Source organism: Knufia obscura, assembly GCF_036327395.1.
Source record: "Knufia obscura strain CCFEE 5817 isolate CBS 148926 chromosome Unknown scaffold_7, whole genome shotgun sequence".
Classification (NCBI taxonomy): Eukaryota; Fungi; Ascomycota; class Eurotiomycetes; order Chaetothyriales; family Trichomeriaceae; genus Knufia; species Knufia obscura.
In genome coordinates, this window is record NW_027042693.1 from 1,595,147 (window position 1) to 1,620,832 (window position 25,686).

At 51.1% G+C, this 25,686-nt stretch overlaps 11 protein-coding genes across 11 annotated transcripts; 7 read left to right on the forward strand and 4 right to left on the reverse strand.

Annotated features, from left to right (window-relative positions):
• Positions 1-478: 478 nt before the first annotated feature.
• Positions 479-3,022, forward strand: PMZ80_006774 (uncharacterized protein; the record flags this gene model as incomplete). Its single annotated transcript, XM_064875185.1, has 1 exon — positions 479-3,022. One exon carries the CDS (start codon positions 479-481, stop codon positions 3,020-3,022), a length of 2,544 nt encoding a protein of 847 aa, XP_064729585.1.
• Positions 3,023-3,363: 341 nt separating this feature from the next.
• On the forward strand, positions 3,364-4,371 carry PMZ80_006775 (uncharacterized protein; the record flags this gene model as incomplete). Its single annotated transcript, XM_064875186.1, has 1 exon — positions 3,364-4,371. The coding sequence occupies one exon, from the start codon at positions 3,364-3,366 to the stop codon at positions 4,369-4,371; it is 1,008 nt and encodes a 335-aa protein (XP_064729586.1).
• Positions 4,372-4,967: 596 nt separating this feature from the next.
• On the forward strand, positions 4,968-6,244 carry PMZ80_006776 (uncharacterized protein; the record flags this gene model as incomplete). Its single annotated transcript, XM_064875187.1, has 2 exons — positions 4,968-5,168; positions 5,195-6,244. The coding sequence occupies 2 exons, from the start codon at positions 4,968-4,970 to the stop codon at positions 6,242-6,244; spliced, it is 1,251 nt and encodes a 416-aa protein (XP_064729587.1).
• A 2,526-nt stretch (positions 6,245-8,770) lies between these two features.
• PMZ80_006777 (uncharacterized protein) lies at positions 8,771-10,003 on the forward strand (the record flags this gene model as incomplete). The annotated part of the gene is made up of 1 exon (XM_064875188.1): positions 8,771-10,003. One exon carries the CDS (start codon positions 8,771-8,773, stop codon positions 10,001-10,003), a length of 1,233 nt encoding a protein of 410 aa, XP_064729588.1.
• Positions 10,004-10,841: 838 nt separating this feature from the next.
• PMZ80_006778 (uncharacterized protein) lies at positions 10,842-11,525 on the forward strand (the record flags this gene model as incomplete). The annotated part of the gene is made up of 1 exon (XM_064875189.1): positions 10,842-11,525. One exon carries the CDS (start codon positions 10,842-10,844, stop codon positions 11,523-11,525), a length of 684 nt encoding a protein of 227 aa, XP_064729589.1.
• Positions 11,526-11,581: 56 nt separating this feature from the next.
• Positions 11,582-12,355, reverse strand: PMZ80_006779 (uncharacterized protein; the record flags this gene model as incomplete). Its single annotated transcript, XM_064875190.1, has 1 exon — positions 11,582-12,355. The coding sequence occupies one exon, from the start codon at positions 12,353-12,355 to the stop codon at positions 11,582-11,584; it is 774 nt and encodes a 257-aa protein (XP_064729590.1).
• A 376-nt stretch (positions 12,356-12,731) lies between these two features.
• Positions 12,732-15,819, reverse strand: PMZ80_006780 (uncharacterized protein; the record flags this gene model as incomplete). Its single annotated transcript, XM_064875191.1, has 3 exons — positions 12,732-14,735; positions 14,784-15,732; positions 15,788-15,819. 3 exons carry the CDS (start codon positions 15,817-15,819, stop codon positions 12,732-12,734), a joined length of 2,985 nt encoding a protein of 994 aa, XP_064729591.1.
• Positions 15,820-16,291: 472 nt separating this feature from the next.
• NAT10 (N-acetyltransferase 10) lies at positions 16,292-19,552 on the forward strand (the record flags this gene model as incomplete). Its single annotated transcript, XM_064875192.1, has 1 exon — positions 16,292-19,552. One exon carries the CDS (start codon positions 16,292-16,294, stop codon positions 19,550-19,552), a length of 3,261 nt encoding a protein of 1,086 aa, XP_064729592.1.
• A 215-nt stretch (positions 19,553-19,767) lies between these two features.
• On the reverse strand, positions 19,768-20,325 carry PMZ80_006782 (uncharacterized protein; the record flags this gene model as incomplete). Its single annotated transcript, XM_064875193.1, has 1 exon — positions 19,768-20,325. One exon carries the CDS (start codon positions 20,323-20,325, stop codon positions 19,768-19,770), a length of 558 nt encoding a protein of 185 aa, XP_064729593.1.
• A 1,223-nt stretch (positions 20,326-21,548) lies between these two features.
• Positions 21,549-21,854, reverse strand: PMZ80_006783 (uncharacterized protein; the record flags this gene model as incomplete). Its single annotated transcript, XM_064875194.1, has 1 exon — positions 21,549-21,854. One exon carries the CDS (start codon positions 21,852-21,854, stop codon positions 21,549-21,551), a length of 306 nt encoding a protein of 101 aa, XP_064729594.1.
• Positions 21,855-23,108: 1,254 nt separating this feature from the next.
• Positions 23,109-25,223, forward strand: PMZ80_006784 (uncharacterized protein; the record flags this gene model as incomplete). The annotated part of the gene is made up of 2 exons (XM_064875195.1): positions 23,109-23,512; positions 23,573-25,223. 2 exons carry the CDS (start codon positions 23,109-23,111, stop codon positions 25,221-25,223), a joined length of 2,055 nt encoding a protein of 684 aa, XP_064729595.1.
• Positions 25,224-25,686: the final 463 nt, after the last annotated feature.

Here is a 25,686-nt window from a genome sequence, read left to right on the forward strand (position 1 = left end):
TCATGACTTCTTTGATCATTACTACGGAACAAGGTGGCAAGGTAGACATACCAACTCAACGAGCCGTGCTTAGTGCCCATGCACGATGGTAGAAGACAGGTCTACGCGGAATTGCACAAAGGTCTTATTACAGTGAGCCGTATTGTGCTTGGTCGCCGAACGGCCTGCCGTACCGAGCCCCTGAGTTTAGCACTCTGGTAGCTCCCGGTCACGTGCACGACAGCTGAGAAAGTGCGGAGAGAGCTGACTCTTGTCTCTCATGATGTCAAGCCGTTGCATCGACAAGATCCTACCCTACATGACAGGCAACGATCATCGCTGGCTGGCACATCAAGGAGGGGTCTCGCAGCAGTAGGTACCGAGGCCGTCGGTACCTGCGAGGCGGCATGGCGAAGGGATGATATGTCGCTAAGTACTTGGCTATGTCCCAAGCTTTTCTTCTGGTGAGTGGCTTGATGTACGTACGAGAAGAGTCATCATGGCATATCACAGCATCTTATTCGCGGCGTCGCTCGTCGGCTCAGTCCTAAGCCATGGGTTCGATAGAAGTCCACAAGCTGAAACAGGCAGCGTCGATTATTCGCAATTCGTCAACCCGCTCATTGGTTCCGAGGGGCCCATACCGGGACAGGCTTTTGGTGGCGGCGACATATTCGTCGGTGGCGCAGTGCCCTTCGGGGTTGTCAAGGTCGGCATCGATACATATGAGCAAAATCTGAGCTTGTCAACTATCAACGGCGGCTATACGCCGCGAGGATTGGTGACTGGGGTGAGTATGATGCACGAAAGTGGTACAGGGGGAGCACCTAAGTATGGAATTGTGTCCCAAATGCCTCTGATTACGATCGAGGCCCCTGTGAACATTCTTGACAACACTACTTACTGGCAAAATCGTACCGGCAACGATACCGCGCGTGTGGGCTATTTCAGCACGAGGCTTGAAAATGGAGTCACCATATCTCTGTCCGGAGCGAGGCACAGCGGCATCATGCAATACCAGTACCCATCAGGCGAGAAGCATGTCTTGGTGGACGTGTCGCACTACTTGCCGGCCTATGGCTCGTACAATTCCCAGAGCTTTCTTGGAGGTGAGATCGAGCTTCAGGATGATGGAAGGCAATACACCGGATATGGCCAGTATGGTGGGGGTTTCGGTGAAGGTGCGCCAATGAGGGTTTACTTTTGCGGAGAGTTCGAAGAGGTCCCGAATCAGGCGAGGACATGGAGAGCACGTAACACAGATCCATACCAGCGACAACATGTTTTCTCGAATGAACCATATGGCATGCCTACTTACGGCAATAGCAGTGAGCAGTCAGGCTTCCTACTTGATCGCGTGGGTGCAGTCTTCAGCTGGAGCAATACCTCAGCCTCTAACTCTGTCACATCCAAAGTGGGCATATCATTCATTTCCGCTGAGAAGGCCTGTACCTTCAAAGATAGCGAGATCAGATCTTGGAACATCAACGACACCGTACAGGCCGCCGTCGATGAATGGAACAATGATGTCTTTAGCAAGGTCCAAGTGCCTCTTGGAACGTCGCAAAACCAGACGAACGTCATCTTGATGTACTCGAGCTTGTATTTTATGCATCTCATGCCATCCGATCGCACTGGTGAAAATCCACTTTGGCAATCAGAAGAACCATATTGGGACGACTTCTATACAGCTTGGGATATCTTCAGAAATACGGTATCTCTATACCATCTATTGCAGCCAACATATTACGAGGGTATGATTCGTGCACTTATTGATATCTGGCGGTACGAAGGCTACATGCCCGATGGCAGGTCTGGCAATTACAACGGCCTGACTCAAGGCGGAAGTAACGCTGACAACATTCTGGCGGATGCTTACGTCAAAAGTTTGAAGGGTAGTATAAACTGGACCGCCGGCTACCAAGCAATGGTCAAGGACGCTGAAGTCGTTCCATACAACACATTCAGCATACTCGATTTGACTGGCAGTGTCAAGGAAGGCCGTGGTGCTTTGTACGACTGGATTCCACTTGGCTATCTCTCTGCGGATGGAAGCGCACGCTCTCTCTCCAGGTCCGTCGAATACGCTCTCAACGACTTTGCACTCTATCAGGTGGCACAAGGTGAAGCGCCTGATGATGCACAGAAATACCTCAATCGTTCCGCTCAATGGCAGAACAACTGGTCGCATAATGCCACGAGCGTTAACACTACTCCAAGCTTTACAGGCTTCCTCGCGCCTCGTTTGCAGAATGGTATGTTCAACCTGTCTGACTACAATCCGGCACTCTGCGGCGGATGCGAGTGGGACTCCATATCTTACGAAGCCACTCCCTTTGAGTATTCATTTGTGGTTCCACACGATCTGGAAACTCTGATCGATTTCATGGGCGGAGCGGCCGCTTTCGAAGGTCGACTCGACTACGTCTTCATGCCCAACACGTCCCAACAGAATCTCGGTGCTAATGGTGCTGGCATAAATACGATCATCAACATCGGCAACGAGCCAGATTTTGCCACACCTTACCTATACAATTACCTCAACAAGCAACATAAATCCGTCGAGCGGTCTCGCGCCTTAGCGAACCAATACTACCACAACTCTAACAACGGAGTGCCCGGTAATAGCGATGCCGGTGCCATCAACAGCTGGCTCATCTGGCAAATGTTAGGCATATATCCTATTGTTACTCAGCCCGTCTACCTCCTCGAAAGTCCTTGGTTTAGCGATATCAACATGACCATCAACAACAATGCCACGTTACGCATCGTTGCTCATGACCTCGACAACAACGATAGCCACTACGTGCAATCCGTGAAGATCAATGGACAGGTATGGAACAAGAACTGGTTCGAGCATGCTGATATTATGGTGAATGGAGGTACTATCGAATTCTTCATGGGTAGCAACCAGACAATATGGGAGACTGGTAATGTACCTCCAAGCCCTGGCCATGGCGGGAAGCCGAACGCAAATGGCACATACGCAATGGCCGAAACGATTGGGGTGAAGAAGCTCAGGCGCAGGGACCTCGGTTTCTGAACATCGCGATCATGTTTGATGAATCTTACGAAGTTTTCTGGCTGTCAAACCAAGCATTTGGCTACTCACAAACAATGACGCCTCTGGTAACAAACAAAGCTATGAATCTTCCGAGCATACATAGATTACTACAGATTCATTGTCTCGTCTCAAGTCTGAGCTATTTCGAATCTTAGCTTTGTGTCAACGCCACACCATATACCACGTACTTCTGACTCTTCGAAGATGGGTACAGTACTATATCAGCCATAACATTGGTCAGCTGTCTCTTCCTCGACATAGTCAACTTCAACCTAATTTTCTCTGCATTACAAGGTCTCGTCTGAGACAACAACTTGATAATGGGACACGAAACCATATGCTTCGATGAAGGTCCAGGCTTCATATGGGCGAAGACTCTCGGGCAAGGTGCCTTCGGAAGCGCTTCGCTAGTGTTTTGCGTACGCGATGGCAAATACTACGTTCGCAAAGAAGATCTTACAACCTCAAACTGCGATGCTAGGGCTCCCAATCGCGAGGTCCAAAACGCTCGTCGTGTCGCCGATGTTGCAGGCACAGCAAAGGTTCAAGGCTGGGCACATTACAAAGTCAACGGAAGTGGCAAGACGTTCAGGGTCAGTTATTGGGACTACTATACAGCAGGTACAGTCGTGGAACTGATTGATAGGTCGGCAACTGCACGTGTCAAAATACCTGAAGCATGGATATGCGTATTCGCCGCCAATATGCTTGATATCGTCCTTGAAATTCACGGAGCAGGTATAGTCCACAGAGATGGACATCTGAACAATTGGTTCATCACTAGTCGAAACGAGAACGGTATACCAAAGGTGGGCCTCGGCGACTTTGGTATCAGCAAGAGTCAAGAAGAATGCACTGACAAAGAATGGCTGGAGAACTGTCGGATCGATTACAAAGATGTGTACAAGAACATTGCCTGCCTACTCGAGGGTCATCCATATGGCAAGCTGCACGATCTTGTCCGGGACTTGAAAGAGTATGTGCAGAGCGCGCAAAGCACGACGTTCTTGCATGAGTATATGAAAGTCCTGAGAGATTCACCTGTGCTTATCAAGGTCAAGTACAGAAAGCGTGAGTCGGAGCAAAAGCTGTTTAAGGAAAGTATCCCTCACCCTGGCAAAGACGCGCTAGGCTTTGGCGTCTATGTTGGTCCCAAAGCCAGAGATCAGATGGCCACGGCCTTCAAGAACTTCGTTATTGCGGAGTTGCAAGAGAACGGGGCTTTCCACCTCAAAGGTAGTCCAAAAGAGGTTAGCGACAAGTACAAGCCCGTTATCTCTGGTGGGTGGACTCAGGAGGGAGATGGGTTTATCAAGGTGAAGCGGTAGTTTGTGAAGCACATCTCAAACACTGTAAGTCATTGCTTTAACATTCCGTTCCATCCACAAGGTAGTCACATCTCATACGTTTTCCAGTCTGTTGAATCACCATAAAGATGATGCTCAGCTTACTTACAATTGAGCTAACGATGCAGCCTTCACAAATAGTCACACGATCCGCTGGTCCTTGCATCCATGCCTGATGCATATCCGAGAAACCTTAGAGAGCATTCTTGAACAATCGGAAAACATAGCACAGGACAAGGAGATTGAGGGCATGGAAATGGTACGCCAACTGTCATGGTAGATTGAGTGGCCTGTCAGCTGACGAGAAAACACAGACTATTCACTTTCACTGCTTGTTCTTGCACTTAATCCAACACCAAACTTGACGGCTTCTCACACCAGTATCGCACGATAAACTTTACGCACTTCAGACACCTAGCTATACATATTACGGACAACCACAACTTTAGATCTACTACAACCGCTCTACCAGGTTCCCAGTTGTTGTCAAGACCTTTCGCATAAGAATCACGAATCTCATCACATCTCGATCTATCTGCAGATCAACAACTGCCTTCCTCTATCGCAATCGCGAAAAGATGGCATCTTACAACGCACAGCAAGTCGTTCTCTTCCCAGAGGGTCCAGGCTACATCTTCATCTCGAAACTGGCCAAGACCGGCCTGTCTAAAGTCATGATAGTCAGATCACTCGAGGACGGCCTGCTATATGTCAGAAAGGAGTCGATGCCATATATTCGGAACCCAAACCGCAGCATTCAGAACGCAGACGTGAGGGCAGTGAGACAGCTGCAACATCTTGACAGCATACCAAAACTCATCGGCTGACAGAATACCGCGACGAAGTAAGGTCGAACAGCGTGGTAACTGCGACATACTGGGAACTGTACGACGCTGGAACTCTGGAAGAAGTGAAGGAACACATAGGAAGAACCAATGAGCCTGTGTCTGAGCGGTTCCTTTTCTCCATTCTACGGCAAATGCTGAAAGCCATGCTGAACGTCATCAAGGCCGGTATCCTACACACAGATGCGCATGCAGGAAACTGGTTCTTAAATTTGGTCAATGGCGGCAAAGAGGTCAAGTTCATGCTCGGCGATTGGGGCTTGTGGCGTGCCAAACCGGAGATGGAAGAGCACGAGAGGCATGATACCCGCGAACACCACAGTTCTGACTGTGAGCTCTGTAACTGGTACTTCTCCGGTCATACTCTGCTGACCGACTCAACCCTGCAAGTAGTGAGGGATCTGATGTGGATAAGTGATACGCCAAGGAGAGTCGATCGAGCGCAGATTGAGTCAAGATGTAGCGAATCACTCTCGAACCGACTCAAGGTCATTGAAGCTGCAGAGCCAAAGTGGTACCCAACCGGTAAAGAGTGGGTGCGCAGGCTTGAGGAGATCTGCGACGATATCTTGAGAGTTGAGCAGCGGCTTGCTACTGCCGCGACCAATTCTCAAGAAGACCATAATAAGTACCGGCAACAACATGCCAATGTTATACCAACCTTCGACGACGCTCTCCGGCAAATCGACTGGTTCGACGACGAGCATCGGGTACGGAACGGCAGTGTGTCCGACATCGTCCATTTCTGGAAAGTCGCACATATAGATCCTGATACGAACGAAGTCGTGTCCTTGGCAGGCAGGCCGGATGGTTACAGGAGGAACGTCGGCTATCAGGATCATACGTCTGGGTATGGGCTGCCGCTAACATGGAAGCAAGCTCACGGTGAGATGAAAGAGAAGCTCAGGCTATGGGGGGTTGAGCAAGAACAGCCGGAGCATGACGCTGGCTATGGACACCAAGGTGGAGGACCTGTGAGAGGGTATAGCGACACATCGATGCCGTTCTGACGATGGCTGCGGGTTACGGTACTGGCGGGTAATAATGGTTTCAGCACATTATCGACTGCGAATAGAAGAGCACTATAGACCAGCACCTCTTGCTGAAGAGTTTTACAAAATTGCGCTTGTAGCTACGATGCATAGCTCAAATCTACCTCTTCTTTCAGATGTGCACTTGGCTTTCGAGCTTCTGTAATGCTAACAGATGCCATCTTCTACCATGCTCTTATAAATGTTCTTTGCTCATATCCCTTCTCCAAGGAAGGCCTGGGTCAGCGGGTATTGATGTGAAGACCTTTCCCCTGGAAGTTCGGACTGCAACCACGACACATCGCACCAAGAACTCCACCTCCGCTGTGCACAGAACCCTAGAGGATGCGCTACCCTTCATCCACACATCTGGTGTTCTCCCAACAGGTCCTAGACCTTCTCAAAGTCATTTCTCAAGAGCTCATTTCTGGTTGAGTAGAGCTTCATGGCGCGCTGGCCTTCGATGTAGATGCAGCCTGATATCGCTTTCATACTGAGCCCGATGCGCAATACTACTCTTACACCACCTCCCCGTCCATCTGGTCTCAATAAATGCGCGCAGAACAGTCCTTCTTGTTGCAGTCCAGCATGAAACCAATACAGATCCCTTTCAAGCCAGCTCCCCTAGCACTTCTCCATACAAGTTTGACAGTTCGTCGCTTCGACCTCCGGCAATCCTTCCTTCTTACAGTAATCGCTATCACACGCATAAGTCGGCACCTGAGGCGCCTTGCCAGGATACAGGCACGTGTCCACGATTGTGCACGGATCCGCGACCTTCACTGTTGGACATGATGATGGTGTTCCACTGACTGCGCTGGTACTGGTTGGACTCGTACTGGTGGCGCTGGAACCCATTGAACTGGAACTCATTGAGACGATACTGTTGAGTTGGTAGTCATTGAATCGGAACTTGCTGAAGTGGTACTCGCTGAGCTAGTACTCGTCGAACTGGTACTCATTAAGCTGGTGCTCGTCGCGCTAGAACTCGAACTTGTCTTCGCTTCTTCATGTCTACCGACCGAAGTCCGTGTCTCAATGGCGGGATACGGATCGATCCCATCATTGCCCCTCTGATCCATATTCTGCACGCAGCGGGTGCCGGCAGCCACGAACTGTTCGAGGGGTCGGCCGCCTGGACCGGGACAGCGGACGAAGGAGATATCTGTGAGCTATTCCGGATTGTACGTTAGCAGTGGGTATATTGAATGTAGAAGATGGTGGCAAAGTAGCAGTCGCTAGTTTGAGGTTCGTGGCTGGGACCATAGATGTCATGAAGCATTTGAATAGGGAGAGGGGGCTCACGCATCTGAAAAGGCCGGCAGGCTGGTTATAGCACGACGCGTACGCTGCGTCGTCACCAGCTCCTTGGGCCCCGACGAGGGTTGTGCTGAGAAGCGCGATGGCAGAGATGAGGAATATGGAATGCATACCTGGGCTAGTGGACTTGAGATGGGGTACCGTTGTATTATCTCGATTCGGAACATGATATTGTCTAGCACGAACATAGGCCTCGAATCGTATAGCGCTGTCCCACGCCACCCGTGTTACTGGCCGCTTTCGGTAGGCGGAGGACAAAGGAGCTTTGCATTGTCGACAGCCGAGGATGGGGTGACCACATTTCTCTTTGTCTATAGCTAGAGAGTGGTCGCGAGAGACGGACCACAAGCGTTCCTCTTCTTTGCGTTGCGGGTTTCGATCGGCAAGTATGAGCCTCCGCGGATGACTTCTACATTATGGCTCCGTTGCTAAACTATCGTCCATGGGCTCAGACGCCTTTAGCTCCATCTCATCGCTAAGGGCGGCCTCAGTACTTCTATCTGCTGACAGCGAGCCAGTAGCGTTTCAAACTTCTCTCAGCAGATTTGGAATGACTGCCGAGTGTGATAGTCAACAGCTTTGCTAAGTCGCATGTATCAAACTGGAAAATGGGCTTGCCACCTAACACTGCTTGCTCAACGCTTGCTCGCAAGCACAGTCTGCCCAATATCTTCCGGTATCCGATGTTGGACATGAACTCTCCCACTCAAACGCCAATATACATAGACACTGACAGTCAATGCCATCGCTTGCACTGCTGACGAAGGAGCTATGCAGGCTTCAGGCTCAGCAATATGTAGTGAAAGCATTCACGTTGCCGTGGTGTCTCAATGCGTTTGGGATGTGGTATATCACGCCAGAAGTGTCCGGGTCGAACGCTGCAGGATGAACATAAGCAGCCTGAAACAACAAACTTTCCTGCCATTCATCTTCTGCTGATGCTCTACCAGAAGCAGACTGCTCGCAACAACTCCAGTTCCTGACCGCTTAGCCGACTGCCCATCAACATCTGCCTCGCGAAGAGAGCAAAGCATACAACAGTCGCTTGCAATCACACCTACCAGTTGACAGAGCAGTGCTTCTTCTTCGGCTTATCCTCCAAGCAAGGTTCTTACCCACTTGACAACCAGAGCCACCTTCGATATTCCTACGATGACGCCCACTAATAAAGTCCTTCAGCCAAAGATGAAGCATATGTTCAGCTGCCTCCTTTGCCCCGACGGCAAGAAGTTCGATCGAGGTCCGAAGGCGGGTGAGGTCAGCTGGTACCGATGCTTGGAGTACCACATCGAAATAGAACATCCCGAATGGGTTGGTGACTGGACCTGGCTGCAGGGTGAAAGAGTCTGGATAGAGAGGTCGGCCCCCAGACATTCCTCGAATGGCCAGGTCAAAAACGAGCGTTCCACCAACGCAAAGCTGAATGCCCGGAAGTCCAGCAGGAAGGCCATTGTCCAAGAAGACACAAACGCTAACAAGATCACCCGGCATGAAGAACGGCGTATTGACAATACCACGGCAGGATATATCCCGATACCGCCACCACCGAGAGTCGACATCACAGAACAGCATGTCTTCGTATACCTCGATGAGGTTGACAAGGGGGCGTTAGCTGGAGCAATGGGTCAAGATCTAAGAAAATTGGCCAGAATGCTCTTTTCTTCTGATCGACCAAAGGGCCTCGGGTGGACGCACCACAATCCAGATGGTGATGATAGTCGAAACGTTATCAGATACCTGCTGGCAAAAATTGAAGCATTGAAGACCAAGGACCAAATCTGTGGTGGCAAGGAAGTCGCTGAGGAAGCCGCGACTGCTAGTATTGCCGATCACCACGCGCGAGCCCCAAGCAGCACTACAACAACGGAAGGATGGTCACTGCTTCCACCAAGCAGTGCTGTAACACAAGAAGGATGGTCACTGCTTCCGCCATCATCAAACACCGACATTACAAAGAAGCGGGTGTACATTCCGTTCGGGCAGGACGATGAAGCTGCAATGCAGGGAATGTTGGGCGAGGACATGAGGACACTGGCCGCAATGGCATTTCCTTGGGTTCTCTGGCCTCTGGTTCGACCAGACCTCCCCCTGTGGACCCATGAGAACCCGGACGGGGTTGCGAGCAGGCATGTCATCAGGTATCTGCTGGCGAAGATTGAGCTCTTGCGGAAGGAGGAGATTTTGAGGGAGGAGAAGATAAACAGCCAGGATTCAGAGACTGAAGACGTTGTGGTACAGACCCGAAAAGCACAACCCCAGAAGCGGTCTCTCGATGAATTCATCGAAGCGGCAAAGAAACAAGACGCCGAGTTGCTAGAGTCAGGATTTGAGCCGGCGGAAGTAGAAGAAGAAGAGCAGCAACCGCCTCGCAAGAAGCTGCGGCTGCGACTGAGGGTCAGAGGTATCGCACCCTCATAGTCTGAAGAAAGCATTGCAAACTGTGTTGTAGTGGTGTGGATGCCTTGGCTTTGATATTGAGGTGGACCTTGAAGGAGTGATCCAATCGAAAGTAGAATAGACAGATTGTCAATCAAGATCGGTTATACCAGGATCACACATAGTACTCTACTCCCTGCAAAGCTGCTTGCGTATGCATCGTCAGCAGCAACCATTCCGATACCCGTCGTCTCGTTGCAGAGATTGGGCCGAGACGTACGGAGCCATCAATTGCCAATTTATCTTGAATGATGCGTTTGCCACTTTGGTTATGCTTGCTGTCGCTTGTTCACAATCAGCTGCTCGTGCTCATATACCAAGCGTTGAACCTTGCCATAGTTTCCAACATTACTCTCAGCCCGCACGCATAGATGTACACCTTTCTTCGAGAAGCAGGTGTGCTTTGTATGCTGCGCTGACCCTACGCGAGTCATGGCAGTACCAGTCGGTGAACTGAATTGCTTGCGTGCCCGGGGTTGAACTTGTTCTGCTTTCACTGAATCACTGATACTCCCACACCATGCCGTTTGGAGTGAAAGAGGTGAAAGTTTCTGAGCTGGTACAAACGCGCCGTCAAAATTTCACGATATGAGATTTCCCCTTCGTGCCCACGAATTGCTTTGCACTGCAGATTGGTTCAACATCTGCAAGCATTGCTCGTGTGACCAGATAACACGCGGAGCGACAAAAAGGCTTTGACGTACTGCTTCATACTATCATCACAAGAGTACCGAACAACAAACTAGATATATCGTGAGTCTAGAAGCTTTTTTTTCGGCATCCATAGATAACTGATGTCGACCAACAGGAGCACTTCACAATGCCTCACAAACCAAAGTACCAGACGCGATACGGGTGCCGACTTTGTCCTGGACGCAAGACCTTCGATCGACTTGCAAAGCGTGCCGAAAGTGCTTGGAAGTCATCTCTGGAGTACCACGTCGAGCAGCAGCATCCAGAGCACTCCAGCGACTGGGAAGACCTGAAAGGCGAGACAACGAAAAGAATCAGGGCGTGGTACCGCAAAGAATTGGAAGAGGTGCAACGTCGACGATCCGTTGGAGGAGGCGCACAAGGAGAGGCCGAGGATGCAGACGACACCAACAATAATGCTAGGTCCCCAGCAGTCATAGAGGAAAAAAGTGGCGCAGGTATCGCAAGTCGACTAGCTGAGGTTGAGATGAAGTTCACAGAACTGCAAGGAACACTCAGAGCCCTTGCTGTCGACGCACAACAACTCGAGCAAAATCGGGCTACGAAAGGCCGGCTTTCTGTGGAGAAGTCTCATAGAGCAACGGTAGCAGCTGGAGTAGAGGAGGAGACTGGAAGTCGGCAGCGTAAGAGGTCGAGGGAAAGAGCGCGCGAAGTTATAGAAAATATCGATGAGGGAGCAGAGGATGTTCAGCAGCCTCCTAAGAGGCGGCTGATCCTCAATCCTCCGAGGATGCGGTTGCTGTTGAGACACGGGGCTTCTGAGGCAGCGGTCGCAGGTAGGGACAGTTGAGCAATTGGTCATTTGAAACATCTTATGTTCGGTGCTTTCCTCGTTCGTTTCAGTCTTTACTCCGGTGTCCAATCCCTCTCATATCTCAAGAAGGCGCGCTGCTCCTCGTATTCTGCATCCCAATCGAACCATATCGTGACCGCGTCTGTTGCTTTGTCCCTCTTGCCACCCTGCAAGCCAATACGGCAACTAATGCCGAAACCTCTCCGTTCCCGAGTCATACACAGAACGTCATACAGCGACCCATCGATCACCCTCTGCATGTTGTACTGAGCCCGACCAGTTCGTGAACTACTCATGTCTCGAGCGCACTCCTCAAGGCAGATTTTGGTCCTATAGACAACACCGAAACACCACTCAGCCTCGGAGAGGTCGCCAACGCCAATCATTCTGTCGAGGCGAGTGAGATAGTCAACCGCGTAGAAGTTGAACACTTCCAACTTCAGCTGTGTCATGTTCGGGAACGTCAACCGAGACGGCTGAATATTGCGTGGAGCTTGCTTGCCTTCGTTTCGAAGGCTGCCGCGCACGACGACCGTACTGACGGCGGTGTAGACGTAATCAGGAATTTGTAGCTTGAGTTCATCTGGGAATTTCGCGTCCTCGCAGATGAAGTCGAGGCCGGCAGTCGAATCTGGTGAGCGCAGCAGGTGTAGCGTTTCGTCTCTTAGCAATCTACAAGTCGTGGATAGCTGCCATGGGTATGAAGTTGTGTCAATCTTGCCTGTCCGGGTGATGGTGATTGAGAGATCACGGAAGAGATGGGCATAGATTATGTTCCGGACCTCTGGCGGCAGCGTGGTCAGACTGGCCGAGACCTCGTCGGCCATTGTGAGTACAAGACAGGCTCGGTACAGGAATGAATGAACGTGAAGGAAGAAACAATCACGTTGTTTAGGCACACAGAACTTGAAGTGTCGTGGCACGCCTAATCACACTTGATCACGTGATTGGCGAGATCCACCAGCTCTTCCTTGAAATTAGTACTGGCATCAAATGTCGCGACACGATCCAAGGTTAGTATGACTGTGCTCAGACTGCATACCGGATGTAAGACAGTTCCTGCTTTTGCCATCCGCTCTTCGTCAGGTACGTGCTGTTCTTGGTACCAGATTCAGCAGGAGCCTTGAAGTTGTTGAATTGTCAGAATATGTTTATGAATCTTATGTATCCACTTCATCGTCCTCATCACTCATCTATCGTATCTTACAGCACGAAACCCAGTTCATCTCTCCTATCATCAGTGAGCCGACCCCATTCAAGCAACAGCCTGAAGAAGTAAACCTCCATATCCGCCTTAGTCAGCACTTTCCGGCTCCACTCACGACCGCTTTCGGCGATGAGCTCCGCTTCTCGTTGATGACCATTCCAGTCCCATGTCCTGCCATCGGCATCAGTACCGTGGACTCCAGCGAAGTAGGCCAAGGTCGACCATAGACCGTGAAGACGCAGGTCGAGCGGCACGAAATGTAGCCATGGTATGAGACGACTATCGTACCATTCTCTGAACAGTGCTGCTTTCAATGGTAGTGAATGCGACTGAAGGAATGGCAGGAATCTGCCACTGAATCCAGCTCCGTCAAGGTCAATGAGGTATTTGTACTTCCAGTGTGACTGGAAATCATCCGGCGTAGCAGAGCCGAATTCTTGCTCTTGGGCTTCACAGTCACGGCCACCGCAGCGTGCAATGCCGTCGACAAACGAGACGTCAGTAGCGAGTCCGATATCAGGCAACGACGCACCTGGTAGTGTGGTATAGGTGTATCTTTCCGGATGTCTGGTGTCGGGCAGCAGTAACGTGACACCGTCGTGCTGGGACATTGTCAGGTTGTTTGCCATGTGCACCATCCGCTGTCTTGTCATGCCACGCCATGCGCCTTGACCGGTGCTGACACCTTCACTAGTGGCGCCTCGCCAGTAGAGCGATGAAACTTTCTCCTTGTATGGTGGGTCTGGAAAAGCGGGTCGGTCGGCAGAGCTTGTGTTCGTGGGACTGTAGGCAACTTTGTCCATGTAATTCCATGCACTTGGATACAGAATGTCGTTGAACCCGCGCACTTTGGACTGCGAGAAGACCGGTCTTAGCTGATGAGTCGCCTTGAAAGCCGCTGGCGAGAGGTAGAAGCCGTGCAGATTAGCCAAGTCAGGCTGATGACACGGATCCGCAGCTATTGACCAGTTTGAAACAAACTGTCCGAGGCTGTGATCAGCTGCGCAGTCAAGACAGAGCTGAGACTTGAAAAGAGGTGATAGACCTCTGTGTGCTGCTGAAGATGACGGACATGTCAAAGCTGCCCATTCTTGAAAAGTATTGGCAAAAGACCAATTCTCGAAGATTGTGTCTGATATAGGCTCGGGAGGGATATCTTTCCAGCCAGAGGCACGATCTGTGGAGAAAGAGGCTGATTTGCCAAAGCCAGTACGGAGCGCTTTGTTTTCAAGTCGGCGTAGGTCAGAGAAGGGCAGTGCAACTCGTGACTCGTCGTTGAGATTGAACGCTAAGTCCATGTCTGGCAGGTGTTGGCTAAAGCTTTCGAGAATGCTCACGACACCTTCTAGCATCCAGCGGTGGGTTGGTATCACATTCTCTTGAACTTGAGCAACGCCACCGCGAATTGTTATGCCCGATATCTCGTTCCAAGGGTTGGACACCATATCCCAAGTATGCTGCCGGAGGTCTGCAGGTTGAATGGCCCTGAAAGGCAGTAGATCGTTGTAAATCTGATTGAACTCATCTGTAACCCAGACTGATCGGTTTCGAGCGAACTCGAACCAAACATCAAATCCCGGTGGCGGGTTGTCCTGATATCGTTCTTGGTAAGTATGTACAGCTTCTGCAATATTACTGCTGCTTGCAGCATAATTGAGGTACCCAAGGTATTTGTTCTGCGCGTCGTACATAAGCAGGTCGATGGGATGGAAATGTACAGTATTCGACTTCATGAGACCTGGGTAAAGCAAGAGGGCGAAGACCGCGAATATTATGACCCGGCGGAGAGTAGATGGCGGAGATTCCGAGGCGTGCATGGCTCTCCGGGTGCGGCTGTAAAGCGACCATGCAAGGTAGATGATCGCGAATGACCATGTGAGGTTGAGGGAGGAGATTGGGGGATAAGGACGCCGTGCCGACCAGATGAATCGAATACCGGGTATCATGGTAAGCAAAGCCAATAACGCCATTGATATGTGCAGTAGTCCAAGATTCATTACCTGAAGCATTGTCAGTACAAGGCAGATACCCGATGCGATGCAACTTACACTGTACAGAGTTGATATGCAAAACGTGGCTAATAAAAGCGCTTGGCAGACCAGGGAAAGAATAGAGCCAACGGGTGACGGCTCGTGTTCCATAAAGAGCCATGCATGATTCTCTGGCTGAGTCGCAATCACAACCGCGGCAATAATACTCCATACGCCAGCAGACAGGGTCAAAACAGCCGCCCACGATATTGGGATTGATAGTATTGGAGTTGAAGGCAGCATCCCACCAATTGCCAGCTCGAGACTTGCGATCGCCAAGGACGTGTCGAGAAGGAGTGCCAGCCACTGCAGTCGCGGTACGACAACAACATCCGAGCTTGAGATAGGACATACATGACTCGATTCTGAGCTCAACCACAAACCAGCTACCAGATGGCAACCAAGCGATAGGAGAAATGCGGTCGGGACGTATCTCCAGGGGCTTGACAATAGCGAACGCTTCAAGGACTGGGCGAAGTCTTGGTAGGCAGTTGAGCCCAGGTCTTCATCGTCGTCGTCTTCTTCGATGGCGCGCACGTCTTGTCGTTTTTGAAATCGTAGCGCATCGTACACCGCTATCAGAAACGGCAGCCAGACCTCGACACTTCTTGTCGCGCATTCAGAAACGAGAAGTAGCCGGCGCTGGACATCAACACGAACAGTCAGGGCGACGGTCGCAACCAAGACAATGGCGAACAGCTCAGAGCTTGTCAAGGCGTAGCTGTGTATTCTCTGCTTCTCTTTCGCGACTTTTGCATCGCCATCTCGAAGCTCCTTGAGTGGTATTGAGACATAGTCACCTCGGTGACCCGAGTCTATGTTGCGCTTGAACTGCGATCGTTTCGCTATCACCAGCAACGAGAGGGCCGAGCAAACTAGAGTGAGGATCGCGAGATGTACTGGCCGATCAGTCGCAAGTATCGAGGATGGGGAATATGCCAATATCGAGGCTGTCAGGCAGGAGACTCTGCGGTCCAGTCAGTATGTGAATCCCGTTCAAGTTCTCATGGCGGGTGGCATACGTGTAACACAGGACGCCTAGCAATCCTGCCATGGCGGAGTGGGTCTTAGTCGCGAAGAAGTCGTTGGCTCAATGAGGTGAAGCATGATCGCACACCGGTTCGTGGAATCTTGTCATAACGTCTTCATACCGATAACCTCTGCATCTCCCGTTGACTGCGACAGAAGCAAAGTGATATCCTGGTAATTTCTGCTTGTTAGCTTCATTTTTGATCGCGATAACACGAACGGTTTGGTGGCTGGCTACCCGTCATTGGACCTTTCTCCGCTCCGGCCGAAGTGTACCGGACTCGGACCCAGGCTTGGTGGTGTCGATCTAAGTCTATGTCGGGTTAGCTTCCGGCCGGAGCTTGAGCGAGCTTATCGACCGATAAGGACAAAGCGGAAGGTCTGGCGACCACTTTTTGGAAACTTTTTGGAGTACGCCAGACACTTGAATCTGCGCAATAAGCATAACATCAATTGCTCCTTCATCGCTCGGTGGTAGGTGGTCGGGTGTCACAAAAATGCCTCGAAAAGCCATAGATTCAAGGATACCGGCTCTCATCAGAAATGGCATACAAGAGAAGAAGCGCAGCTTCATTGTCGTTGTTGGCGATCGCGCAAAGGATGTCATTGTTCACCTTCACTATATCATGTCCAGTGTGGATGTGAAGCAAAACAAGAGTGTGCTATGGGCTTACAAGAAGGATCTGCTCGGGTTCACTTCCCACCGCAAGAAGCGCGAGGCAAAGATACGCAAAGAGATAAAGAGAGGTATTCGAGACGCCAATACAGAGGACCCATTCGAGCTATTCGTAACGCTGAATAACATCCGATATGTCTACTACAAGGAAACAGAGAAGATTCTGGGAAACACTTATGGCATGTGTATCCTCCAGGACTTCGAGGCGGTGACTCCGAACCTGCTGGCGAGGACGATTGAGACTGTCGAAGGCGGTGGTCTTGTCCTGCTCTTGCTGAAAGGCATGAAGAGCTTGAAGCAGCTGTACACAATGAGCATGGATGTCCATTCAAGATACCGGACGGAAGCGCATGATGACGTGGTCGCACGGTTCAACGAGAGATTCATCTTGTCCTTGGGAAGCTGCGAGTCGTGTTTGGTAGTGGATGATGAACTGAACGTGCTCCCAATTTCTGGCGGCAAGAACGTTCAGCAGCTCCCACCAGCTACAGCTGACGAGAAAGAGTCAAGCACGGCGAAGGAGCTGAAGCAGATTAAGGAGTCCCTTGCAGATAATCGGCCTGTCGGCCCATTGCTAGCACTATCCAAAACTGTTGACCAAGCAAAGGCTCTCCTCACATTTGTGGATGCTATCTCAGAAAAGACTCTTCGGAGCACAGTCACACTTACAGCAGCCAGAGGTCGAGGCAAATCTGCTGCTCTTGGTGTGGCTGTGGCGGCGGCAGTAGCTCATGGATATAGCAATATCTTCATCACTGCACCCAGTCCAGAGAACTTGAAGACTTTCTTTGAATTCGTCGTCAAAGGCTTCGACGCTCTTGACTACACAGACCATGTTGACTATACCATTCTCCAGTCCACGAATCCAGACTACAACAAGGCTGTGGTTCGTATCAATGTCTACAGACAGCATAGGCAGACCATACAATACATTCAACCTCAAGATGCTCAAGTGCTCGGCCAAGCCGAACTAGTAGTCATTGATGAAGCTGCAGCAATCCCGCTGCCTCTGGTTAGGAAGCTAATGGGCCCCTACCTCGTCTTCATGGCTTCTACCATTAATGGTTATGAAGGCACCGGCAGATCACTTTCGCTCAAACTCATCCAACAGCTCCGGGATCAATCTCGAGGAGGCGTGAAAACCTCCGACGAAGATGTAGTCAAGAAGAACAACGACTCAGGTACAATCCGCTCCTCCCGCTCTCTCCGCGAGATCACTCTTTCCGAACCAATCAGATACGCCCAAGGCGATGCCGTCGAGAAATGGCTCAATCGCGTCCTCTGTCTCGACGCCACGTTACCGAAATCGAAGTCCGCAATCCACGGCACGCCTCACCCTTCGCAATGCGAGCTGGTACACGTAAACCGCGACACCCTCTTCTCCTTCCACCCAGTCTCCGAGAAATTTCTCCAACAGATGATGGCGCTCTACGTGGCCAGTCACTACAAGAACTCACCCAATGATCTCCAACTCATGTCCGATGCACCAGCCCACCAACTATTTGTCCTTATCCCACCGGTCAGCGAGTCCGCCACCTCCCTGCCTGAGCCTCTGTGTGTAATACAAGTCGCCCTCGAAGGCCGCATCTCAAAACAATCAGTTATGAATTCGCTCTCCCGGGGCCAACGCGCAGGTGGTGACCTGATACCCTGGCTGGTCAGTCAACAATTCCAAGACAGCGAATTCGCCGGCCTATCCGGCAGTCGAGTCGTGCGCATAGCCACCAATCCAGAATACATAAAGATGGGCTACGGCAGTCGTGCCCTCGAACTTCTCGCCGACTTCTACGAAGGCAAATTCGCATCCCTGTCCGAAGATGACCCATCAGCCACAGTCAGCGGAAGCGAACACATGCCCCGTGTCTCCGACACAGAACTCGAATCCACATCTCTGCTAGCAGACGACATCAAAATCAGAAACATCAACAACATGCCACCCCTCTTCAGCCGACTCAGTGAACGCACACCAGACGCCCTAGACTACATCGGCGTCTCCTACGGCCTAACCCAACAACTCCACAAATTCTGGAAAAGACACAACTTCGCACCCGTCTACCTCCGACAAACACCCAACGATCTAACCGGCGAACACAGCTGCGTCATGCTCCGCCCCCTAACCACAAACCACTCCAACGCCGACCCCTCCTGGCTCGCAAGCTACGCATCCGACTTCCACCGCCGCTTCCTCTCGCTCCTCTCATACCAATTCCGGTCATTCGCAGCGGTACAATCCCTGAGTATCTCCGAGTCAGCATCCGCGCCATCAAAATCAAATACCAATAACACCCCCACCACAACATCAGCCCTCTCCAAAACCCTCACAAAACCCGACCTCGACGCCCTCTTCAGCCCGCACGATCTCGCCCGTCTAGACAGCTACGCCTCCAACATGCTAGACTACCACGTCATCCTCGATCTCCTCCCCTCGATATCGCACCTCTTCTTCACCGGTCGTCTCCCACAGGTCTCACTCTCAGGAGTCCAACAGGCGATCCTGCTAGCGATCGGTCTTCAACGCAAGGACCTCTCGAACGTCGAGAAAGAACTCGATGTGCCCAGCTCACAGTTACTGGCTATGTTCATCAAGGTCGTGCGGAAGATCAGTGTTGCGTTTCGAGCGATACTGGAGGCTGATGCGGGGAGGGATATGCCGGTTGAAGCTGTGGTGAGTGGGTCGAGGGTTGCTGTTGCGGCGGCGTTGCCTGTTGAGTCGAAGAGCAATGGCGAGGGGGGTGCGGCTTATGGCGATCATGATGAGGATGAGGACAAGGATGGTGTTGATCCATTGATTAAGGCGAAGCAGAGGGAGTTGATTAATGCGTTGCCGCTTGATAGGTATGAGCTTGATGGTGAGGCGAAGGATGATGCTGCGGTGGATGAGGATGCGAGGTGGGCGGAGGCCGAGAATCAGATACGGGAAGGTGGAACGGCGACGGTGTCGGTGAAGAGTAGTAAGAAGAGAAAGGCAGACGTTGAAGATGAGGATGGTGAAGAAGAGGGCAAGAAGAGCAAGAAAGATAAGAAGGATAGGGAGAAGAGGAAGAGTCATGGTGATAAGAGCAAGAAGAAGAGCAAGGCTTGAGTAGCCTCTCAGCATTCAGAGTGCAGGTTCGATGCTGCTAGGAATTTCCGAGTTCGTCACACGGCTCAAATATCTGGACGGAGTCCCTCCAAACCGTGTTTCTCCTCCGATCAAGCACATTCTAGACAATACCGGTTGTCCCACTCCATCCTATCCCTCGTGTCATCAATGACTCAATCACTCTGTCGCTGCAGCGTCCCAGTACCACCTCAATCTCAATGGACGAGCTCAACGTTGCGTGCGGCTGCCGAGAACCCCGAACGCAAGAACAACCGCAACAGGCCGCAGGTCCTGATTTTGAGGAAGGTCCAGTTCAACGGCTTCGGTCGAACTCTGTTCTTAGATACAAGGACTGTGTTGTTGAATGCTCGGCGGGCCAGTACATCATGGTAGCGCGCCCATATATATTCGAGTATGATATTGCACCAAATCTTGGAGACTCTCATCGTGGTAAAAACTGGCTTTGCGGTCTTCGATTTGTCCTGATATTTTGCGGCGAGGTCATCGATGTGTTGGGTGAGGATCATTCGGAGGATCTCAGGTGGGAGATCATTGATGGTTGTCATCTTGGTCGTCTCTCTGTGCATGGTCAGCAGATACTCCCACAGTGACCTCTTCAAAAGCTGTATTGGTTGGTTGTTTACTTTGCCTGGGGTTGTATAAAGGGTCGAGAACCGGAAGTAGTAGTTTGATGAGTATGGCGGTGGACCATCGCTCATACTATAGCTAGCAGGAGAGGAACTTGTGGCTTCCTTGCTCATCATGATTACCATAACTGCGAGTGTACATCACGGCTCACGTGCCTGATTTCCGGAGTCCTCCCGTCCACTAGTATACTGCAACGCACCTTCCATTCTTTTCATCAGCACCCACTTCAGTCCTTCCCAAAAAGTACATACATCGTTATCCGCATTTCCAGGCTCCGACGCTTCAAGGCCGTCCATCGCTCTCCCAGAAACCGCTCCCACCATTTGTCAGCCATCCAGACTATTTTATGTACATTGTTAGCCCACCTCTTTCACACAAGCATTGTTTCAAATATCTTGCCGACCTTGGCCTTTGGTGTGAAGAGCATCATGTCGTCGATCATATCGTGGAGATGGTGTTGGAGGATCTGCTGGAGGACCTCTGCCGGAAGCTTGTCGATCGGGGATATTCGCTCATGCTGGGTGCGCTGTTAGATATATGAAGCCCACTGATATTGCAGAGTATAAATTCACCAGACTAAGTTTCTGTGCGAGTTCCTCCTGCAATTCATCCGCTCCGAAGATGAACATGGGCTTGTTGTTAGCAGAAGTCTCTGACTCTGTACTGAATCTCCATGAGGAAGTCCGTGATCTGTTGCGTGATTAGCTTCTCAAATCATACTATTAGAAGGTATCAGCTTGCAGCCTACCTTGTGGCCGAGGATGACTAGTCGCTGCCACTCGACAGTTGCTCCTCCTGTCTCTCGCTCTTCAATGGGTCCGTCCGTGCAGGATTGCACAACCACTCTGCGACGTATATGCTCAAACTGCCCGGCATCATTGTACATTGCTTCTTTCTCGATCCCGCATCTCTACTCAGCTTGTCCTTCTCGTACAATTCGACCATAACGTCCGCCCAAGCCTTGCAGACCATCATGGGGTCGAGTACTGCTGCCACCCGATCGCGGACACCATAGGCTGATACGTGAAAAGCATCGATGAAATGGTAGTGGAGGATAGTCCGGAAGACCTCTTGTGGCAGGTCGCCAATGGTGGGCATATTTGAATCTGCTATCTTGTGGTCGGTATCGTGGCTGGCTGCAGCAAATTATGAGAACGACATACTTTGCTTATAAAGTGGTTGTTGATGCTCAATTAATGCATGGCAAATACGTATGAGCTGAAATGGAAACGTTCACAGAATAGCAAGAAGAGGGAGATAATATGCAGCCAGGGAAAGCTCACGAAGGCAAGTGCGTCTTCGACAAAATGGCAGGAGCATCTTATTGATGGAATCGGTAGTTGAATCGTCATCTCTGTTTCTCAAAGTTCTTGCTATTGTTCTCCTTCAACCACTTTCCCAGTCTCGCCGCCCGCACCTTTCCCTTGACGAAGCTCCTCCAGTGCGCTCGGCCTCTTGTGTTCGCATCTTTCCAGATGATGTCAAGGATTGTGTTACACCAAGTTTTGCTTATCTTCAGCAGCTCAAACAGTAAGCGCTTGACCACATGCCGGATATGTTTAGGCTTGTCATAGTTGTCGGCAAGGTGCTGGAGGACGTCTTTGAGAATCATGACACGAAGTTCTGGTGGAAGATCGTTAATGGTTGTCGCCATGCTCTTGAGATTCTTTGCAGATCAGTAAGTGTCGATAATCTGGACATTGCGCAAATCTTACCTGTGTCATCAGCCTGAACCACCCACATTTGATTGTGTTACCGTCCTTGTCGACTGCTAGAAGCCTCTGTGTTCACCACGCCGGGGACTTATCGTTCAATGAGCTTAGAAGAGGCATTTCGCCATTGACGAAGATAGGAAGCCCAAAGCATCTGCCAGTTGTTGGGCGGCAACAAAGCGAGCAACAGATCAACACACCAACCAACCATGCAGTGACAGTAGCACTGTTGCCAGTCATTCCATTGCACACTCAGTCACTCACTCCATTGATTATTTTGGTAAGCAGACACCCATCGCATACCAGCACCAACCGACATAACTCGCAGTATCACATCCCAATGCCAAGGGTCCTCAACATGTGATCACTGTCTTCACATACAGCGTTCTTGTTCGTGACAGGAGTGAGTGCCTGGACTTGAGCTGTGGTTAACGAGGACGCATTCTCATCAAGGCTCTCAAGAGTGGTGGTCTCACTACTAAGCTTTTCTATGCTTGCCAAAGCTACTGCCAAGGTTGTCTAGAACTGGTCCCGAGCGGCAGACGCTTTCACGAACAGGCCCAGACAAATAGGATTGATCAGTGACAAACAGGTGCCTTGAAGTTCACGAACCCGACCGCCGTATCACCATTCGGGTGTGCATCGCCAGTGAATCAATATGCATCCGGTCTGCGTGGCGACTGTCACTAAGCCTCAACACCCTCTTGGGACCAAAATCGTCTTGTACCAGTGCATTGTCACCGATAGCGGTCGTTCAGAGAAGTATCTGGTGCGATGGCGGTGAGGCGGTGCTGCGGTTGACTTGGAGGATATGGCAGGTTAGGCGAGCTCTAGGCGTCGGCGCTACCGTGCCTAGCTTCGTATCCTCTTCCCCTATTCGTCGCTTGGCAAGAGGGGGTCTCGCGTACTGAGCGTTAATCGCAATCCCAGAATTGCGCGTACTGCGATTGTCGCAGTTCGCTAACAACAGGAATTGTACTCTTGTGCGAGTGCAATGTGGCTGGTTGAGCAAAGTACAGAGAACGGCCCTGCTTCGCTCATGGCCTCGAGTCTCCTCCGATGGACTCGGCCGATGGTGGTCCAGACGCGCCGTCAAGGACTGTTGTTAATTCTACATAACCAGGACTTAGTAGCGTCAGTCTGGACATCATCAAGCACCTAATATTTGCAGAACATCTGGATATCTTACAGCAAAGATGCCAGCCCTACTCAATGGCGCTACGACAGAGTCCTCCACGATACCAGCGGGAGCGGCCACCAAGCAACATCTATGCCAGATCATTACCCCAGTTGGAATGCTGGGCTATGGCTTCGTCGATGCTCATGTTGAAGCAGAGCTTGAGCGTTTATCATCACTTTCGACTCCAACCGCAATTGTTCTTGATTCGGGCTCAACGGATTCAGGCCCATCAAAACTAGCACTGGGGACTATGAGCTGCCCCCGCGCTTCCTACGAGCGGGACATGCACAAGCTGATCAAGCTCAATCGCAAATACAACGTCCCTATCTTGATAGGTTCAGCTGGTGGTGACGGTGCAGATGAGCACGTCGATGTTCTCCTTGACATCATCAGGGAGCATTCGGAAGAGCCAGAGAATAGGTAAGTCCTCACATTAGTTGCAATTAACTGCCCCAAGAAGGCGCTGACAGTGAGACAAAGTGACTGGAATCTCAAAGTCCTAGCAATATATGCTGGTGTCCCACATGGTCTTGTTTCTGAGAGGCTCAAAGCCGGCAGGATCGAAGGCTGTGGACAATTCGTGCCACAGCTTACCCAGGAAACGATCGATCAGACAGTCCGGATAGTGGCACAGATGGGCCCGGAGCCATACCTCGACGCGATGCTCGCAAACCAAGATTTCGATATCATTATCGGCGGCAGAGCCTACGATCCCGCCCCATACATCGCATTTGCCGCATACCATGCTCGCCAAAAGGGCTGCACGTCAGGCATTGAAGTTATGCGATCACTCTCGGAAGCAGCTGTAGGTGCTTTTGCTCATATGGGCAAGATTATGGAGTGCGGTGGTGCCTGTGCAACACCGAAGAGCAACGCATCTGCTGCTCTGGTCTATCAGGATGCCACGTTCGATATCTTACCATTGGATCCGGCCTCAAGGTGCATACCTCGCAGCGTTGCCGCGCACGTGATGTATGAGAACGCAAGGCCTGATGTCCTATATGGCCCTGGCGGGTACATGGACCTCACAAAAACCACGTTCGAGCAGCTCGATGACGGGAAGACAGTCCGAGTTGCAGGCGCGCTCTTTAAGACATCGGAATCCCTTGGGCAGAACTACACGGTCAAGCTCGAGGGCGCCAGAGTCTGTGGCTTCCGTACAGTATTCGTTGGCTCATACCGAGATCCGATACTCATTCGCCAGCTTGGTACTCTCTTTCCGAAGATCAAGCAGTACGTCAAGATGCAGCACAAGCACGTCAAAGAGGCATACGATGTTGACTTCCACGTGTATGGCCTCAACCCTGATGGCGTGACTACCAACAGTGCAAATGGAATATTCGTGGTTTGCGAAGCATTGGCTGATTCCCAGAAAGTTGCGAACAGTGTTGCTTCAACCGCCAGAATAGCTTGCATTCACGCATCTTACGAGGGCCAAAAAGCGAATGCAGGGAATTTTGGGTTCGGACACGGCGGAAAGTTCGACTTCGAGGCCAACGAATGCACTGAGTTCTCCCTGTACCATCTCATGGCGTTAGATGAAGGAGAAGCGGGTGCGAATTATGCTGCATCGCACGAGGAAGGTATGGCTCAACGGACTGACGGCCAAGCACTATTTCATTGGACGGTATCTACCATCGGTACGGGTGAAGGCACTCAGGAACAGCCAACTGGCAACGGAACGCATAGCAACGGATTCACGAATGGCGAAAACTCGACGCCCGCAGCTCCACCAACTACACCACAGCCGCTTGCTCTTCCTGCTGATATTCGCTACCTGCGCGATATCGCCAACATTATCCGCTCTAAGAATGCTGGTCCCTACGAGATCACAGTCGACATCATTTGCGATTCGCAAGCGATCTATGAGCTTGTCAAGTCCTCCGGTCTCTTGAGCTCGGAATATATTGCCAGATTGTACGGTATTCCATCAGAGCAGATCGTCTGGAGCGGTTTCTTCGACACCGCTTTGGCATTCAAGGTCACATTCCCTAGGTTGAGAAATGGCAAGCCGGTTGCCACGGGAGGATTCATGGAAAGTGACGTACATGGGTCGCAGTTGCACGTCGAACTTCTCGATTTGGAACTAGATGAAGAATTGATCTCGAAGATTCGAGGACTCCAGAAGTGATGGCAGGAATGAAGGCGTGCTTGAAGACAGTTTCGCACTGCAACTGTACTGATTCCCATTGAGTCGGCTTCAGAAATTCTGGGAAGACTATCTGAAATCATCCATTACAGCCTCATGTGAGGATCTCACAGTTCTTACCAAGCATGTCAGTACGACCTTGTCTCGGTCTAGCAAACTCGCGCTTCATCCGTCCGGATCTGTACTCCGTACATAGTAGAGCGAGGGCTTGCCAGGCCAGAAAGAGGTAGTTCTTCTATGCTTGGCGCGTTTTGCTTGGCCGGAAGGAGGTTGTCTCGGTACATCTAGTGGTGGCCTTGGCACCGTTATTGCGAACCCCGTTCTCGAACAAGGCGTCCATCTCTTGGTCCACCGATCGACACTCGAGGAGTCGAAGCGTTCGGCGAAAGTCTTGTCAGAGCGGTCACCGAGCTTCGCAACCCAATTGCGGCTAGAAAGTAGAGCT